Genomic DNA, 18,944 nt, shown 5'->3' on the forward strand with positions numbered 1-18,944 from the left:
ATGCCTCTTCTTCTTCTTAAAAGCATGCAATGCACACTAAGGTTAGCTGGCTAATACATGACAAGGATCAAAACTCACATAATAACCCACTTCCACTTCTTGTAGGAGAAGCTGCCACAAAGCAAGGCAAACCACCAATATGGGTGCACACTGTACACACTTACCACTATGTACAACAGGAATCTAGTGGACAAACTCAAGTCCTGTTTCTCTCGAAGAGGGCAAAGATGCAGATATAAAAGGATGAGTTTTTTAAATGAGTTTGTGCACTAGCAATTATTTAAGGTCTTGGCCTGCCAGCTATGGAGCTGCCAAGTTGGATAGTAAGGTGAAGTCCACTAGTCACTTGTGTACTGTTCTTGTACATGTTATCAATGCTGTGCACCCAACCTTGGTCTTATGTTTGACACTCCTAGTGTAACATTAGATAGAAATAAGAAGGGAAGAAGAGGATAAAGTTTGAAGAAAGTCTTTGCAATCTACCCTCCAGCATTGTCACTTGCCATGGCCATGATGTGCCTCCAACTTATGATGTCCAGTGTGCCCACCTGGGGTGGGGGCAGGGTGAGCAGGCAGCCTCTGAGCAGGCAGGCACCATTTGTTGCCTCACCGCTTGTGTGGTTTCCTTCTGCATGAAAGAAAGGGTGTGGCAATGATAGCCTTGTGAAGTGATTAGAGATTGTGCTGTCATAGTGAAAAGGTGCATGGAATTCCCTGGCCCTGGGGAAGCAGGCTGAGAAAAAAGCACAGAGCTGCATCAGGAGGTTTACCAGGGGTGGGACCAAATGTGGATCAGCTGCCCGCCAAATTAAGGTGGACAGCCAAGTTATAAGACCCTATTAAGGGTGATTTTCCCGGCCCACCAGCATTTTCCCAGTAGTGGAGAGGCCCTCCCAGCTGCCAGCCTTCACAGCAGCATGGAAACAGCTCATTCCATTGTACCTTGGACAAGAGGAGCAGCAGCAGCTACACCACTAGTAGCAAGAGGAACTCCAGCAGGAGCAGCTTTCTCATTAGCTATCTGCTGCCCCACATGGTTGAAGTGAGAAACACAGAGCTCCGCCTGGCAGGAGGTGATAGGCTCAGTACAGGTATACTGACAGAGAATCCATTTTCTGGAAATGTCTGAGCATCAGTTTCTCTGGAGGCTCAGACTTCCCTGACAGGTCATTGCTGACATATGCCACCTCCTGGAAGAGGACCTCCTCCAAGTGAGCATGCATTGCCAGTGGATGTCAAGGTCCTCATAGCCCTGAATTTCTTCACCTCCGGCAGTCTCCAAGGATCTGCTGCTGATATCTTCAGGATTTCATAATCAGCTGCACAGAAGTGCATCACTCAAGTGACCAGTGCCATGTTTGCCAGAGCTGCCGCTTATGTCCACTTTGCAATTGATCAGGCCAGTTGGAACAAGAGGGCACTTTGATTTGCTGCAATAGTTGGATTGCCACAAGTCCAGTGAATCAGAGGTTGCAACCATGTGACAATCAAAGCACCCTCAGATCAACCAGCAATATTTGTCAATCAAAAAGGATTCCAGTCCATTAATGTTCAGCTGGTATGTAACCATCAGGAAATAATCATGAAGGTCTGGCAGCACCTGTGAAGAGAGAAACAGAGTTCACATTTTGAGACTGTATGACTCTTTTTCAGAGCTTAAGAGAAGTAGAAATGTGATGGATTTTCTGCTGTTCAAAATGGGGTGGTGCAGGTGGAGCAAAATAGAAGGTCAGGGATAGGTGGGAGCTAAGGAGAGATTGACAAAGATGTCATGAACACAAGGCAAAGGGAGTGTTAATGGTGGTGTTAAAGACTAAAGAAAGTGCTGATAGTGGTATAAAGGTAAGGTAGCAGAATGTGTTAATAGCAGAACAAGGGTCAAAGCTCTGTGAAAACAAAACATAAAAACAAGTGACAGGTAGCCCTACTGGGGATTGGGGGGAATGGTGTTGGGGAAAAAAGATAAAAATAAAAAAGTAATTGGATTAAAAAATGGGTAAAGATGGAGGAGCGAGTTCATGGTCTGAAGTTGTTGAACTCAATGTTAAGTCCAGGAGGCTGTAAAGTGTCTAGTCGGTCGATGAGGTGCTGTTCCTCCAGTTTGCGTTGAGCTTTACTGGAACAATGCAGCAGGCCAAGGACGGACATGTGGGCATGAGAGCAGGGTGGTGTGTTGAAATGGCAAGTGACAGGAAGGTCTGGATCATTCTTGTGGACTGAGCGAAGGTATTCCTCAAAGTGGTCACCTAGTCTGTGTTTAGTCTCCCCAAGGAGTATTTGGGACCTTGAACAGTGAGGAGGGAGGAGATAAAAGGACAGGTGTTGGGCCTTCTGCGATTGGATGGTAAGGTGCTGTGGGAAGGGGATGAGGAGTTAGGGGTGATGGAGGAGTGGGCCAGGGTGTCATGGAGGGAATGGTCCCTACAGAATGCTGATTGGGTGGTGGGTGGTGGCGTTGGTGAGGGGGAGATGTGTTTGGTGGCAGCATCATGCTGGAGTTTGTGGAAATGGCGGAGGATGATCCCTTGAATGTGGAGTCTGGTGGGGTGAAAAGTGAGGTCAAGGGGGACCCTGTCAAGATTCTTGGAGGGAGGGGAAGAGGTGAGGGCAGAGGTATGAGAGATGGGCTGGACATGGTTGAGGGCCCTGTCAACCACAGTGGGAGGAACCCCTCAGTTAAGGAGAAAGGAAGACATGTCAGAAACGTCGTTTTGGAATGTGGCATCATTGGAACAGATGCAACGGAGGCGAAGGAACTGCGAGTATGGGATGGAGTCCTTACAGGAAGCAGGATGTGCGGACCTGTAGTCGAGGTAGTTGTGGGAGTCAGTGGGCTTGTAATGAATATTAATGGTCAGCCTATCACCAGAAATGAAGACAGAGAGGTCAAGGAAGGGAAGGGAAGTGTCGGAGATGGACCATGTGAAGTTGAAAGAGGGATGGAAATTGGAAGCAAAATCGATAAATTTTTCCAGGTCCAGACAAGAGCATGAAGCAGCACTGATACAGTTAACGATGTACCGGAGAAAGAGTTGTGGAAGGGGTCCTGAGTAGGACTGGAACAAGGAATGTTCCACATACCCCATAAAGAGATAGACATAACTTGGACCCATGCGGCTACCCATAGCCACACCTTTTATTTGAAGGAAGTGAGACAAGTTAAAGGAGAAATTGTTCAGTGAGAGACCAAGTTCAGCCAGGCGGAGGAGAGTGGTGGTGGGTGGAAATTGTTTGGGTCTCTGTTCAATGAAGAAGCGGAGAGCCCTCAGACTGTCCTGGTGGGGTATGAAGGTGTAGAGGGACCGGACGTCCAAAGTGAAGAGGAGGCGGTCAGGGCCAGGAAGAAATGAGTTCTATGGGGCAGGAACAGGCTAACATGATGGGCCTACCTGAACATCTTGTTTTCTCCTGGAGAAAATCAGAAGGAAGCATGTCAGGCCAGCTCCGCAACACATTTCCATTTCCATGAGCTTTCCCTGGAGGCAGGCTTCCGGCAGCAATGGCGAATCCCTCTCCCCCTGCCCCTCCGCCACCTCCCACTACCACAACTCCAACAGCCAATTAATGTATTTAAAACTTCAATTAATGTCTCTTTTAGCACTTCAGTTAAATTTTCTGAACATTGCATGGGCCCCAGGCAGTATCAGGAGCTCATCAACTCAAAGGAGTTAAAATCACAGCAGGGAGTCATCGTTGCATACAGCAGGTATTCAGGTCAACAAAGGAATGAAACAGCAAGGATCGCCAAATTATTCATAACCAAATCAGAAGGAAAAATAACATATCTAAATCCTGTAGGGTGAAAGGTGAAGGAAGCCACTGGGATGAATACAGAACATACAGAAACATGATGAGATGAACTGAGGGTCAAAGAAGGGCCTGTAAAATCTGTAACTGAAGATATAAAACATAAGAGAAAGTTTATATTTCGTAGTACAACTGCAGGAAGGTAAATGAAGAAATGTAAACAAAGTAGAATCTAAGGACGTACCCAATATATTTAGTATAATAAATGATTCCTTTCCTAGTGAATACAATGAGAAAATATTGAACACCATGATCTCTCTCAGTAGTGATACTCCAAGGAGAGCTAAAATTAGCTGGAAGGCTTGAGACAAACTAACAGGGTTCAAAACAAAAGATTCTCCACGAAGAGGTTACTTCTCCAAGAGTAATGAGAGGACCAAAGCAGCAGATGTGTGAAGCAATGAGGATCATTTTTTGAGGGACTCAATCATTACTGGGGGTTGTAGAGTAATGGATTAATGGTTGTGTTAATGAGAACATGATGTTATTAATGATGTAAGCATGACATCAAGAGTCAGATGACCAAGAAATTCCAGGCGACAAAGGTGCAGAATAGTCTGTTTCCTGGAAACCATGTGCTTACCCTGAGGTCTTTGTAAATAGTTTTTAATAAGTAGTTTCAAGAAAATCTATATACCGCCCATCTCAAGTCTGCCATAGAATCAGCAAAGCCACATCAACTTATAGTAAAACAAGGCATGGTAACCAATCAATGCAACACTAAAATCTCTGTAAAACATGGTGGCTGCACTGGAGCCAACAGTTTAAGAAACTGAAGCCACAGATTGGTAACCCATGGGTGAAGACCTTGGAACAGATCAACTTCACAATGATGAATAACAAAACTGAAAAATGAGGGGACAGTGAGACACCCATGATGTCAACAGCTACTACTAAACAGACACTACCCATTCCACAGCCTTTCGGACACATTGAGGGCCCACAGCATGGGAATTCTGGAAGAGACAATTCGAAAGGTATTGAAGAGCTTCAGGTTTACCAGTAAAAACTCAGAAACACCAGGCCTATACCCTTTTATATGCAGTTGGGGCCATAACTGACAATGTCCTGGCATAACAAGGCATTGAGGAGATCTCAGTATCATACATGAGATTATAGGGGCCATTGATAAGTACTTCAGCCCTAAGAAGAATCTAGTTATAGAAAAAGCAAGGTTCAACTTGAGGAGCCAAAGGCTGTGTGAATCCGTTGATTCCTCTATTAACTATTTGTCTCGGTTGGCTAGTGCTTGTGATTACAGAGCCCTAAAGCACAAATTGATTTGAGACCACAACATAGTCAGCGTAATCAATGATTCGCTGTTGGATTTATTACAAAAATCAAAAGAGGATTTGACCTTAGAGAAGGCCAAACAGATCGCGAGGCAGGTGGAGTTGTGACGGCAGAATTGATGTGTAATTCAGCGAGACATCAATGCTTAGAAAGGGTTAGTCCAGTATGTAAGCCCAAAGTAAGGAGCCCCACCCACCAAAAAACCCATGAAAAAGCTCACCAAAACCACCAAAGGGGCAGGACTTCTCTTCCACCTATGCTAAAATGCTCCAGATGCAGCGGCAACAGGCAACACCACTGTGAAGGTTGCCCAGCAAGAGGAGCTGAGTGCTTTCCCTGTGGCAGGACCAGGGCATTTTAATCAGTTTTGTAGATCTAAAACACAATTCAAGGGAAGAAAGCTAGAACATGTTCCCAACCATTTTGAGGTTCAAGAAATAGATACACCTTTCCAACCTGATGATTTCCTAGGAGAAATCAAAGAAGTCAATAAACAGTTCTGGTCTGTAGAGTTGGAAATCCAAGAATACAGAACGGAATTTAAGATGCACACTGAGGCAGGAGTCTCGGGCTGGATTTTTCCACTCCTGTTGACAGCAGGCATCATGGCAGCAGGGGGGAGAATTCGGCGAGAGAGGCAGAAATCAGTTTCACGCTGGCATGAAATCATAGTGGGATCATCTGATGGTATTCACCATGACGGATCGTGAATCCTGCTGGAGGCCGGCATGAATCCAATTTGCATCCCACTAATGAGATGCAACGTATGGCTCAACTAGAAATCTGCCCCCACGCCCTATTTACCGTTACACTGGTGGGAAAACACGCCAGCCCAGAACATGTCTGGACAAGTGTGACGTGCAGAAGTCTGCATTTACCTTTAGGGCCTTGCTGAGATCGTGGACCTCTGAGGAGAAGATGCTAGAGGCCTGCAGTTACTGGACCCTGGAGGAACACATGCGTCACATGGTGAGTGGATCCTCATGCACATGGCTCCACCATGAAGCAGCTCTCAGAGGGTGGGAGGGCTCCGCACAGCAGCTTTGACTTTGCTGAGGCTTCAAAACTTGACGGAATTTGCCACCGGCTTGCACGATCTTCCATGGTCTCCATTGATGCTTTGGGTCTGCTTCAGAACTTCATGAACTTCGCCATAGGCTAGGGCGGATGATTAGCAAAGTCATGGGGGAGGGAGAGGGAGGTCTACGTGTGAGTGGGAGAGAAAGATGTACCAGCAGGGGGAGGTGGTGGGGGGTGGGGTGAGTTTGGGAAGGGAAGGAGGGGGTGCAGGAATACGGGGGATGGAGGGGGTTTGGAGGAGGGAAGGTGTAATGAGGGAGAATTGTGCAAGTATAGAGATTGGTGCAAGGGGGGAAGAAGGTGTAAGGGAAGGCGTTCAGAGGGGGGAAGGCGTCGGGGGAAGGAGGGAGTCTGGAGAGGGGAAGTGTCCATGGGGGAACAGAGAGGCTGGAGAGGGGAAGGTGTCTGAGGGGAGGAGGGAGTAAGGGTGGAGGAAGGAGTAAGGGGGAGGAAGGTGTAAAGGGGGAGGAAGGAATTGGGGGGTAGAATGTCCAGGTGAATATGCAAGGGAAGGGTCTGTGCAGTCAATGACTGCCTCCTGGGGAGTGAACTTAGGGTGAAGAGGGTAGGACGGGATGGTTAGAGTAAGGGGGCAGAGGGAGCCGGTAGGTTGGGAGGGTGAGGGTGTGACAGTAAAAGGGGTGGCGAGGATGGTTGGTGAGGACATGGAGGTAAATATGGACATGGGGGTGGGAAGGAGGAGGTCGGGGAGGTCAATGTAGATGGGGTTGGGATTTTCATGATTTTCATACTTGCATGATCACCGAGTCATCCTGGAGTGACAAGGGTTTGAGCTGGAAGGTTACAGTGGGGAGGTTGAAGGTTATGGCACGGGAGTCTATGGGGGAAGGGCATGGGTGACTGGGGTTGGAGAAAGGACGGGGGACCTCATGAGGAATTTGGTTCCTCTGTTCAAAATCGAAAGTGAGCGGATCCTCATGTTGGATGGGCACAGAAGCTGTATGGGAGTGCGATCGTGGGTGGGTGGAGATGCAGGGCAGCTCAGATGGACAACTGAAAGAGAACCCCAATAGGCAGCACTGAAAATGCTCGGGACATTGAGATGAGTGTGATGGATGAAGGCTCCGCGTGTGTTCGAGAGTGCTTGTAAAAGGCTCTGAAAGGCCCTGCCCCACACGCATTTCTTTCTCCAGAATGTAATGTAAATATTTTAACAAAAAAATGTAACAGTTTGGAGATTATACTTGGGGGGAGATGTCGAGTAATGGGTTAATGGTTATGTTAATGAGACCATTATTAATGCTGTGAGTGTGACATCAAGAGTCAGGTCTGTGACATTAAGAGTCAGGTCACCAAGAGAGAGCAAGACGCAAAATAGTCTGTGTCTAGAAACCATGTGCTTACCCTGAGGTCTTTGTAAATAGTTCTTAATAAATAGTTGCAAGGAAATCTATATACGGACTATCTCAAGTCTGTCTTAGAATCAGCAAAGTCTCATTAAGGTATGGTAAGAAAACAAGACATGTAACCGATCAATGCAAGCTAGCAATAGTCAAACCTCATTGAAACAGGGGTGAGGGGTATACTGAAATCCTTTTAAATCTAGTGCTCTCAATTGTGCTGCTGGCCGGTCTCCTACACGCCATCCCTAATTGACAGGAGGTAGCTCTAAATTGCCCACTTCCCATAAGATTACACTGGAGGGTTCACTGCTGACACAAGCTGGGTTCGGACCTGGAATGGCCCTGACCTCTGAGAATTTTATATCTCTCGAAGATTCTGGTCCATATGAGCACAAGAGTGGCCACTGAGCAAGTCATTAGGCTGCTGAAGATGGAATTCTGGACAGATTTGGGGGTGCCCTTCAATATGCGCCACAATGTCCCGAATGCTAGTGGTAAGGAGCGGCAAAGCAGACTGGAGCTGCAACTTCAGAAGAGGAGGAGGAGCCTGATGTAGCCAGGGTGTCTGCAGATGCACACCTGGCTTTCAGAGAGGGACAGGAAGGTTTATATAGGCATTTTTCAGCTAACCTAAGGCTGTGCAGCCATGTGACTCACCAATGCTGAACCCGCTGCACAACCACCCCACCCCCAACACAAGATATTCCCAGAGTCAATAATCTTTCCAATTCACTGACACCTCATCTTTTATTTCTGTCACACCATTAGCCTCAAGGTTCATGCCCACTTGGCAGGCGAGAGGCCACAATGGAGATGACTTAACAATGGAAACTTTCAATAAAGTTTATGTTACATAGACATTGAATTTGACACATTAACACTCTTTCAAACACCAAACTGATTCCCCTAGTGAAGCTACAAAGTCTTTCTTTTCCTTTTCCTATTACTTTTCTTTGGTGTTATCACTGTGGCTTCAGCAGGGCAAGAGGCAGGCAGCTTGTTCCCCTGCTCTGACTGCTAAGATGCTCGTGGCCAACATCCTCTGGGTTTTGGAGCCTGTGAAGGCCCTAATGAATACTGTGCCCCCTTCACCTCCTGTAGGGGCAGTCTCAGCCTTTGGGGCAGGAGTCACGATGTGGGGTTTTGACTGGGGGACTGAACAAGGGGAGAGGAGTGTGAGCACCTGTAGATTCCCTACTCCTGTGTGCCTTATCTTCATCTCCCCTGTCATGGTGCAACCATTCCTGCAGGCTAATCAGGGCCTGGGAAGAATTTTGTTGTGATTCAGTGAGGCACTGAATGGCCAAGGTGAGACTTTCCTCCATCCTGTTTAAACTGGCAAGCCACTGTTCAATTCCAGTATGCACTCAATTGCCTGCCACATCTGATGTTACATGCAGGTGGACACTATTTCCATGGAGACGAACCTGAGACATAATGACATTCATGCTAGAGACAGTCTCCTCAAAACTCTCTCCAATGGTGCAATGTGCCTCTGGAAATACTGGCAGGATCTCAGCTATTTTCTACTGCAGCTCCAGAATAGTCCTCTTAGCCAGTGACACCCAAGACTCAGAATCTGCCTCTGAACAGAGCTTGAAGTATCTTGGAACCTCCAACCGGGACTCTCCCTTGTCCCTGCCTGTAGCACCTGTTCCTGCTCACATGTGATGTGTGGCTCACCATGTGACGACCTGCTTTGGAAAGCCCACTGAAGTGTGTGGGTTATCTGAGCTGGTGAAAGGTATGCTTGAGTCGTGTGACAGTGCTTCCTCAAAGTGTGCGAACTCTCCTGAAAACTGTTTGGCTTATCCCTGCGCCATCTAGCCTCCTCATCTCTCCATATTCAATGGCTATGCACTGCCCCACTCTGCTGATCTCCATCACCTCCTCCTTTGCAGTAGTCATGACAGAAGGGCCACCCCCCTGCCTCCGCACCCCCCCACCCACCTCCCGCCAACCCCCACCTCCCCACCCCCCACACTCCCACCCCGGTTCTCTGCCTTTTCTGTGGTTTTCTGCGATGAGTCCTTCCAGCAAAAGGGAAAGAAGAAAGTTTTAGGTGTGAGAAATGGAATGTGTTGAGAGGATAGAAGGACAACATTTGCATAGGGTGACTGGGTGTGAGACGTCAGTAAGATGAGGGTGAGTGTCAGTGGTGGCTGTTCAAATGGGGATTTGAGGAGGTGTCTCGAGAGAGCATAAGGAGTGGAGCTGCAAAGTGTGTTGGTCTGAGGGATGCTGTGCAGAAGAGGGCAGGGAAGTCAGGATAAGGAGATTGCCAATTCAATGTGGCATGCCACTTACCTTTTCTGCCCTAATGAGGTCATTGAACCTTGCTCTGCGCTGTATCCATGAGAACGGGACACACCTCATTCACAACTTCCAGCCACATCTGCTTGCTTTCAAAGATTGTTTTGTTCCTTCCATTTGTAGGAATAACATTTCTGCTGAGCCTTTACAAGTCACGGTATTACCTTCAGCAATAGCCCTGAGAACCAGGGGGCAGCCTTCCCACACTGAGACTCCATCAGTGTCGATCCTCTCTGTGTCCTGATCAATTGTGTCCCCTGCCAGGATCCTTTTTAAATATTATCGCTTCAACAGTCAGATGTAGTTTGTGGTCACCCTGCCTGCTGTGATTGGTCAGGAAATCGAGAGCAGGATGCTGATGCTGTATCTAAGTTTATAAAATCCACGGCAAAGCCCATTCCATTATCTATTGGATTCCCAATCCACTGCCAGGCTCCCCCATTCCCCCTTTATACTTTCTTTCCTTTCAAGGGTATTGCTGAAGAAAGTTACAGAAGTGGTTTATAAGAAATTGCTTGTGCCATATTATTACATATTTTCACATTTCAATCTCTGTCCAGCAAGTCCCAACAGTTCAATTGATCTCACAGCCAGTTTGAACTGTAATCGGTAATTATCCCTGGCTTTGGTATTTGCATCTGGGTCTCGACGATCTGCAATATTCCAGGTACAAAAGAAATGGACAGTGGCAGATTTTGGGGTAGAGCCAATCTAGTCTCTGATCAGTTTAGGCTGCAGCAGAACTTCCCGAAGGAATGGGGGTGGCGAGAGTATCTAGTGTTGTCCCTTTTCCTGTGACATCAGGGAAAAAGATGGGCTTGCAAGGATCATGTTGTTCAGCAGAATTCCTGCCAGTTCCATCTCTGGTGCCCCCAGCATAGGTTATGTCTTTGTGAAGCAAGTATTCATTCTTTGCCAGTCTCACATTCTGGTGGAGCTGGCGGCCACAAAATTTGTAAGCCAGTTTCCTTCATAGCAGCCAATTCTGAAGCAATCAGCTGACAAAAGGATGCCTATCTTCTGGATCATGGACCTGCATTGAAAGAGATCAGTGATTTCCTCCGGACCTGTTGGCTCAGCAGCTGCTGTAAGCTGCTAACTTCTTCCCTCCTCCACACCACCTCAACGCCACCCCCTCCTAACACCCCTTTACCATCTGGCAGATGCATTTACCGTGACAATATTGTTATGAGCCCCCATTCCACTTCACATGAATGCCCTTGCTCCAGTAATTCTGGTAATGTCATATGGATGCCTAGAACCAGGGAATAGGTGTCCCACTCTGCCACTGTTACAGCAACAGTGTAGGACACCTGGATTTTCATGGTTTCTTCCAACTTTCCCTCAGCCTCCATACCTCTTGTTGACATGTAGACTACATATGGTAGTTTCATTTAATGAATAAAGGATACTATGCAAAGAGGATAATTAATTCACTTTTTGATTGCCTGTTATACTTGAAATATGATTTATATCATTAAACTTATTACAGATCTCACAGATCTTCCATTTACAATCTTGGGTTCCTTTTTTTTTTAGGTATGCAGATGTTATAGAACAAGCACTTATTTTGGGAGACCCTGTTTTAATAGAAAACATAGAAGAGACCATTGATCCTGTGCTAGATCCATTACTTGGCAGACACACCATTAAGAAAGGAAGGTAGTGTTAGATTTGAATCTTAATGCTTATTAATTATGAGCTTGCAATTTGCTTACGTAAAAATTTAGAAATTTAACACAGCTGATTTTTATTTTCAAAGGTACATTAGAATTGGAGATAAAGAATGTATGTTCCATCCCAACTTCCATCTAATTCTACACACCAAATTGGCTAATCCTCATTACAAACCTGAAGTACAGGCACAGACTACTCTGATTAACTTTACAGTTACCCGTGATGGCTTAGAAGACCAGCTACTTGCAGAAGTGGTAAGCCTTGAAAGACCTGATCTGGAACAGCTGAAGGTAATTTCCTTGCATCCTTCCTTCCAAAAATACAATAACTATGAAATAAATAGAGAAAATGCTGGAAATACTCAGCATATGAGGCAGCATCAATTATTTATTTGTTCATGGGTTGTGAGTATCACTGGCTGGGCCAGCATTTATTGCCAATCCCTAGTTGCCCTTGAGAAGGTGGTGGTGAGCTGCCTTCTTGAACCATGCAGTCCATGTGGTGTAGATACATCCACAGTGCTGTTAGGGAGGGAGTTCCAGGATTTTGACCCAGCAACAGTGAAGGAATGGCATTATAGTTCCAAGTCAGGATAGGGTGTGACTTGAAGTGGAGCCTGTAGGTGGTGGCGTTGCCATGCATCTGATGCCCTGTCCTTCTAGATCATAGAGGTTGCTGGTTTCGAAGGTACTGTCAAAGGAACCTTGGCAAGTTGCTGCAAGGCATCCTCTCGTTGGTATATATTGCTGCCACTGAGCAGCAGTGGTAAAGGCAGTGAATGTTTAAAGGTGGTACATAAGGAGCCAATCTAAAGGGTTGCTTTGCCCTGAATGGTGCTATGCTTTCAGAGAGTTGTTGGAGCTCAACTATCAAGGCAAGCAGAAACTATTCCATCGCACTCCTGATTTATTCCTTGTGGATAGTGGGCAGGCTTTGGGAAGTCAGGGGGTCAGTTGCTTATTGTAGAATTCCCAGCCTCTGACCTGCTCCTGTAGTCACAGTGTTTATATAGCTCATTCAGTTCAGTTTCTAGTTAATGGTAACCCTCAGGATGTTGATAGTGGGAGATTCAGCAATGGTAATGCCATTGAATATCAAGCGGAGATGGTTAAATTCTCTCTTGTGTGAGAGAATCATTGTCTGGCACCTGTTAGGCATGAATGTTACTTGCCACTTATCAGCCCAAGTATGAACGTTGTCCAGGTCTTGATGCCTTGACACAGACAGGAGGGAAGTCATTAATGAAGCAACTGAAGATAGTTGGGCCTAGGACACAACCCTGAGGAACATCTGCAGCGTTGTCCTGGGGCTGAAGTGAGAGTTTCCAACAATCTCAACCATCTTCTCTTGTGCTAGGCATGACTCCAACCACTGGAGAGTTTTCCCTCTGCTTCCCATTGATTTCAATTTTACTAAGGCTCCATCATGCCACACTTAGTTAAATACTGCTTTGATGCCAAGGCAGTCGGCCTCACCTCACGTCTGAAATTCAGTTCTTTTGTCCATGTTTGGACTAAGGCTATAATGTGAGTAGCCCTGGCAGAACCAAAATTGAGCAGAGGGACCAGATTATTGCTGTGCAAGTGCCATTTGATAGCACTTTCAATGACTTGAACCCATCAATGACTTCCATCACTTTGCTGATGATTGAGAGTAGACTGAAGGAGCAGTCATTGGCCAGATTGGATTTGTCCTGCATTCTGCCGACAGAACATACCTGGGTAATTTTCCACATTGACAGGTAGATGACAGTGTTGTAGCTGTACTGGAACAGCCTAGCTAGGGGCAGGTCTAGCCCTGGAGCACAAGTTCTTCAGCACTACAGCCTGGATGTTGTAAGGGACCGTCGCCTTTTCTTTATCTATTGCTTTCAGCAGTTTCTTAAAATAATGTGGAGTGAAAAGTTCTCAGACAAAGACCACCACCTTCAACACCTCTTTGACCCTTTTGTCTGTGACATCTTTTGATTATCTGCTCACACCACACCCTCAATGTGTCTCTTCCCCCCCCCCCACCCACCTTAAACCAATTTATATTTCTCCCTTGTTGAAACTATGCTGCAGTTCTGCCGAAGGGCCATGAAGGCTCGAAATGTTAACTGATTTCTTCTCCGCCGATGCTGCCAGACTTGCTGAGTTTTTCCAGGTAATTCTGTTTTTGTTTTGGATTTCCAGCATCCGCAGTAGCTTTTAGCTTTTTGTTTTTATCATTATATAACATCCTGAATTGCTTGTTATAAATTTTCCATAGATCGAAAACAAACATATCGACCAATCACATAGGTGTATAAGGGTCAGTAAGGGCATATGGTCAGTGAGGGAGAGATTGAGTGATTATAATTAGGAATTTGGTTCAAAGTGGGAATTCAGTGCATAGGAGGAAAGTGGTGCTTTAAGTAAGGTTTACTGCAAGAAGTTGAGTGGGGAGTTCAATGAAGGGAGGAGAGGAGGTTCTCTTTCTTTCTTCTACTGTTTTGCAGCCCCCAGTATTTGATTTCCTCCTTGGTGCAACAGAGGGAGCAAGTAAACCAGTAACTAGTATTATTAATTTTATCAGTATTGTAGGTACTGTATTGTTTTATCAGTATTGTAAAGTTTACTAGCAGTGCCACAACCTATTGAGAGGTGTAGGTTTTATTAATTATAAATTAATTAGCAATTATTAATTGATTAATTAATTAATTAATTAACACATATTGGAGATGGCAGGGCAAGTGATGTGCTGCGATTGCAGGATGTGGGAGCTTTTGGATACTGGTGTGATCCAGGGCAAACACATCTGCAGTAAGCATTTGTGGCTGCAGGAATTTTGGCTCAGAGTTATTAAGCTGGAAACTGAGCTGCAGCATCTTAGGGAGGGGAAAGTTACCTGGACACTTTACTCCAGGAGACAGTCACACCCCTGAGAATAGGGTCTTCTGATTTAGTCAGTGAGGCAGGTAAGGGGACCCAGACAGCAGGAGTGCAGGAGCCTTGGGCCTTGCAATTGTCCAACAAGTTTGAGGTTTATTCAGCTTGTTTGGATGAGAGTGGGGGCTGCAGGGTGGATGAGCTAACTGGCCATGGCACCGTGGTACAGGAAACCATTCAAGTGGGGGGAGTAATGAGGAATATAGTTGTAGTAGGGGACAGTATAGTCAGAGGGATTGCCACTGTTCTCTGCAGCAAAGAGCGTGAGTCCAATGTCTGTGTTGCCTGCCCGGTACCAGGGTTCAGGACATCTGCTCAGGGCTGGAGGGGAACTTGCAGTGGGAGGGGTTGGACCCAGTCGTCATGGTCCATGTAGGTACCAACGACATAGGCAGGACAAAGAAGGAGGTTCTGCATAGACAGTATGAGGAGCTTGGCACCAAATTAAGAATCAGAACCTCAAAGTTCATAATCTCTGGATTATTACCTGAGCCACGTGCAAATTGGTAAAGGGCAAATTAGATTAGGGAGATGAATGAGTGGCTCAAAGCCTAGTGTGGGACAAGTGGGTTCTGATTCGTGGGGCACTGGCACCAGTACTGGGGAAAGTGGGATCTGCACTGTTGGGATGGTTTAGACTTGAACTGTGCTGGGTCCAGTGCCCTTGCAAGATGCATGACTATAGAAGTAGAGAGGTTTTTAAACTAAGTAGTAGGGGAAAGGGATCAAATTTGGGAAGATGTGGTAAATCAAAGAGTAGAAGGAAGGCGAAAGAGAAAGTCATTATTACGGGAAATGAAAAACAGACCGTGACAGGAAGGAATAGAGAATACAAATCTAACAGTAAATCAACAGATGAGACACAGGTTATAAAAACAATAAAAGGATAAAACTAAAGGCCCTGTATCTGAATACACGAAGCACTCGAAACAAAACAGATGAACTGAGAGCGCACATAGAAATAAGTAAGTACAATTTGATAGCCATTTTAGAAACATGGATTGGGACCTGAATATTGAAGGGTACAGGACATTTAGGAAGGATAGGAAGTGAGGAAAAGGTGGAGGAGTGGCTCTGTTAGTTAATGATGGTATTAGCACAATAGAGAGGGATGACCTAAGTTCAGGAAAACAAGATGTGGAAACGGTTTGAGTGTAGTGAAAAAAGGTAAAGGCAAGAAGTCACTTGTGGGAGTCGTGTACAGGCCCACTAATAGTAGCTACATGGTAGGGTGAAGCATAAAGGAGGAAATAATGGGAGCTTGTCAGAAAGGCACGACTATAATCATGGGAGATTTTAATCTACATATAGACTGGAAAAGTCAGGTGGGCAAAGGTAGCCTAGATGAGGAATTCATAGAACGTTTCAGGGATAGTTTCTGAGAACGTCATGTTTTGGAGCCAACCAGAGAGCAGGCTATATTAGACCTGGTATTGTGCAATGTGATGGGGTTAATTAATGACCTCATAGCGGAGGCACCTCTAGGTAGCAGCGACCATAATATGATAGAATTTTACATTCAGTTTCAGGGAGAGAGGAATGGGTCCAAGACCATGCATGTTTTTAAACTTAAATAATGGCAATTACGAGGGCATGAAAGCTGAGCTGGCTAAAGTGAACGAGCAAATTAGATTGAGGGATAGGTCATTAGAGTTGCGGTGGCAAACATTTAAGGGGATATTTCAGAATACACAGAATAGACACATTCCAACGAGTAAGAAGAAGTCCAAGGGATCTGTGGTTAACTAAAAAGGTTATAGATACTATCAAACTTAAAGAAAAAGCATATAATTATGCAAAGACAGGTAGAAGGTCAGAAGATTGGGCAGAATAAAAAGCAAAGGATGACTAAAAGATTAATAAGGAGGGTATGAGAGAAAGCTAGTCAGAAATATAAAAACAGATAGTAAGAGTTTCTATAAATATTTTAAAAAGAAACAAATTAACAAAGTGAGCATTAGTCCTATAGAAAGTGAGTCTGGAGAATTGATAATGGAAAACAAGGAGATGGCAGGTGAATTGAATAGGTATTTTGCATCAGCCTTCACTATAGAGGATACAAGTAACATCCCAGAAGCATCTATAAACCAGGAAATAGAAGGGAGGAACTCAGGAAAATTACAATAACCAGAGAAGTGGTACTGAGTAAATTGTTGGAGCTGCAGGCTGACAAGTACCCAGGTCCTGATGGACTTCATCCTTGGGTCTTTAAAGAAGTGGCTCGTGAGTTAGTTGATGCATGGAGGCAAGGGGCATGGCTGAGGTGTTAAATGAACACTTTGTATCTGTCTTTGCCAAGGAAGCAGATGCTACCGAGGTCACAGTGACAGAGGAGGAAACTCTGTCACTAGAAGGATTCAAAATTGATAAGGAGGAAGTGTTGGATAAGCTGTTGGTACAAAAAGTTGACAAGGCACCGGGACCAGATGAGATGCATCCTTGTGCAGGTGGTGGGGAGGATTCCCTGAGCCGGGAGTGTGCATGCGTCTGAAATAGCGCCCAGATCTCCCTGAGGCTAAGTGCTGCCTCAGGGAGATCAGTGTTACTTTTAAAAAGATAATAAATGATGTGAAAAATTTTATTGACATGCCCCCTCATGTGACACTGTCACATGAGCTGGGACATGCAAATTACTTTTATTAAAAATGTAACACAAATTTTAAATCCCTCATGAAAGCTCATCCCGCCCGTGGATGTGGTTTCATGTTTTTTCTGAAGGCCGACTGGGCTCTTTGCCCTCCCGCCAACCTTAAGGTTGGACGGGCAGCATTCTTAACAATTTTAATTAGTTTAATAATGGCCTTCATAGGCCTTTGACAGGGAACTGACAATCTAAATGACGCGCGGTGACATCGGGACGCCTGCCCAACGTCACCGTGTGTCATTTTATGCGTCAGCAAGCGGGCCCCACCCCCGCTCGCCGAAGTGAGAATTCTGCCCCATGTTTAACTAACTTGCTGGAGTTTTTTGAAGAGGTAACAGAGAGGGTTGATGATGGTAATGCTGTTGATGTGGTGTACATGGACTTTCAAAAGGCATTTGATACAGTGCCGCACAACAGACTTGTGAGAACAGTTATAGCTCATGGAATAAAAGGGACAGTAGCAAAGTGGATACAAAACTGGCTAAGTAATAGAAAACAGAGGGTCAATGGATATTTTTCGGGCTAGAGGAAGGTTTGTAATGGAGATGCCCAGGGATTGGCATTGGGACCCTTGCTTTTCCTGATATATATTAATGATCTAGATCTTGGTGTGCAGGGGACAATTTCAAAGTTTGCTGATAATATGAAACTTGGAAGTATCATGAGGAGGACAGTGTAGAACTTCAAAAGAACAAAGACAAGTTGGTGCAGTGGGCAGATAGGTGGCAGATGAAGTTCAATGCGGAGAAGTGTGAGGTGATGCATTTTGATAGGAAGAACATGGAGAGACAGTATAAAATAAACAGCACATTTCTTAAGGGGGTGCAGGAGCAGAGGGACCTGGGTGTATATGTGCATAGATCATTGAAGGTGGCAGAACAGGTGGCGAGAGCAGTTAATAAAGCATGTAGTATCCTGGGCTTTATTAATAGGGGCATAGAGTACAAGAGCAAGGAGGTTATGCTGAATTTATATAAGACACTAGTTAGACCTCAACTGGAATATTGTGGGCAGTTCTGGATGCCACACTATAGGAAGAATGTGAACATATTAGAGACAGTGCAGAAGAGGTTTACAAGAATGGTTCCAGAGATGAGAAACTTCAGTTATGAAGATAGATTGGAGAGGTTGGGACTGTTCTCTTTGGAGAGGAGAAAGCTAAGAGTAGATTTTATAGAGGTGTTCAAAATCATGAGGAGGCTGGATAGAGTAGATAGGGAGAAATCTGTTCCACTCGTAAAAGGATTGAGAACAAGAGGGCACAGATTTAAGGTGATTTGCAAAAGAAGCAAATGTGATGTGAGAAAAGACTTTTTCACACAACGAGTGGTTGGAGTCTGGAATGCACTGCCTGGGAGTGTGGTGGAGGCAGGTTCAATCGAGGGCTCAAGAGGGCATTAGATGGCTATTTGAATAGAAACAATGTGCAGGGGTACAGGGAAAAGGCAGGAGAATGACACCAAGTCATGATGCTCATTTGGAGAGCCGGTGCAGACATGATGGGCTGAACAGCCTCCTTCTGCACCGTAACAATCTGTGATTCTGTGATCTCAGCGATTGATTCTAATCAAATGGACTGTTTTTGGCACCTCAATAACAAGAGTTCAGTGGCTGTTGAACCTATTTAATTAACAGCTAATGGGGCCCTTTACTTGTTTTTCCACTGAAAATTCTAAACATGATTATACGAATAAAACAGAATGCATTTAATACTAACCCATAACAATGATACAAATCAGCACTAAAACAGCAACCAAAACAGCATTTCACCTTCAGTTTCTCAATATCCCTCTCTGGAATATTATAGGCTTTGCTACCTTTCACTTCCCCTTCTAGATATCAAAAGAGCCACAATTC

At 45.3% G+C, this 18,944-nt stretch overlaps 1 protein-coding gene across 1 annotated transcript in view; it reads left to right on the top strand.

Moving 5' to 3' along the window:
* dnah9l (dynein, axonemal, heavy polypeptide 9 like) overlaps positions 1-18,944 on the top strand; it is a 361,205-nt gene that overhangs the window by 276,416 nt on the left and 65,845 nt on the right. Inside the window, exons 45-46 of the mRNA XM_078552084.1 lie at positions 11,397-11,519; positions 11,620-11,824. Coding sequence (XP_078408210.1) covers positions 11,397-11,519; positions 11,620-11,824 — 328 coding nt within the window. The remainder of the gene's footprint in view (positions 1-11,396; positions 11,520-11,619; positions 11,825-18,944) is intronic.

The sequence above is a fragment of the Cetorhinus maximus genome, chromosome 11 (assembly GCF_964194155.1).
Source record: "Cetorhinus maximus chromosome 11, sCetMax3.hap1.1, whole genome shotgun sequence".
Lineage (NCBI taxonomy): Eukaryota > Metazoa > Chordata > Chondrichthyes > Lamniformes > Cetorhinidae > Cetorhinus > Cetorhinus maximus.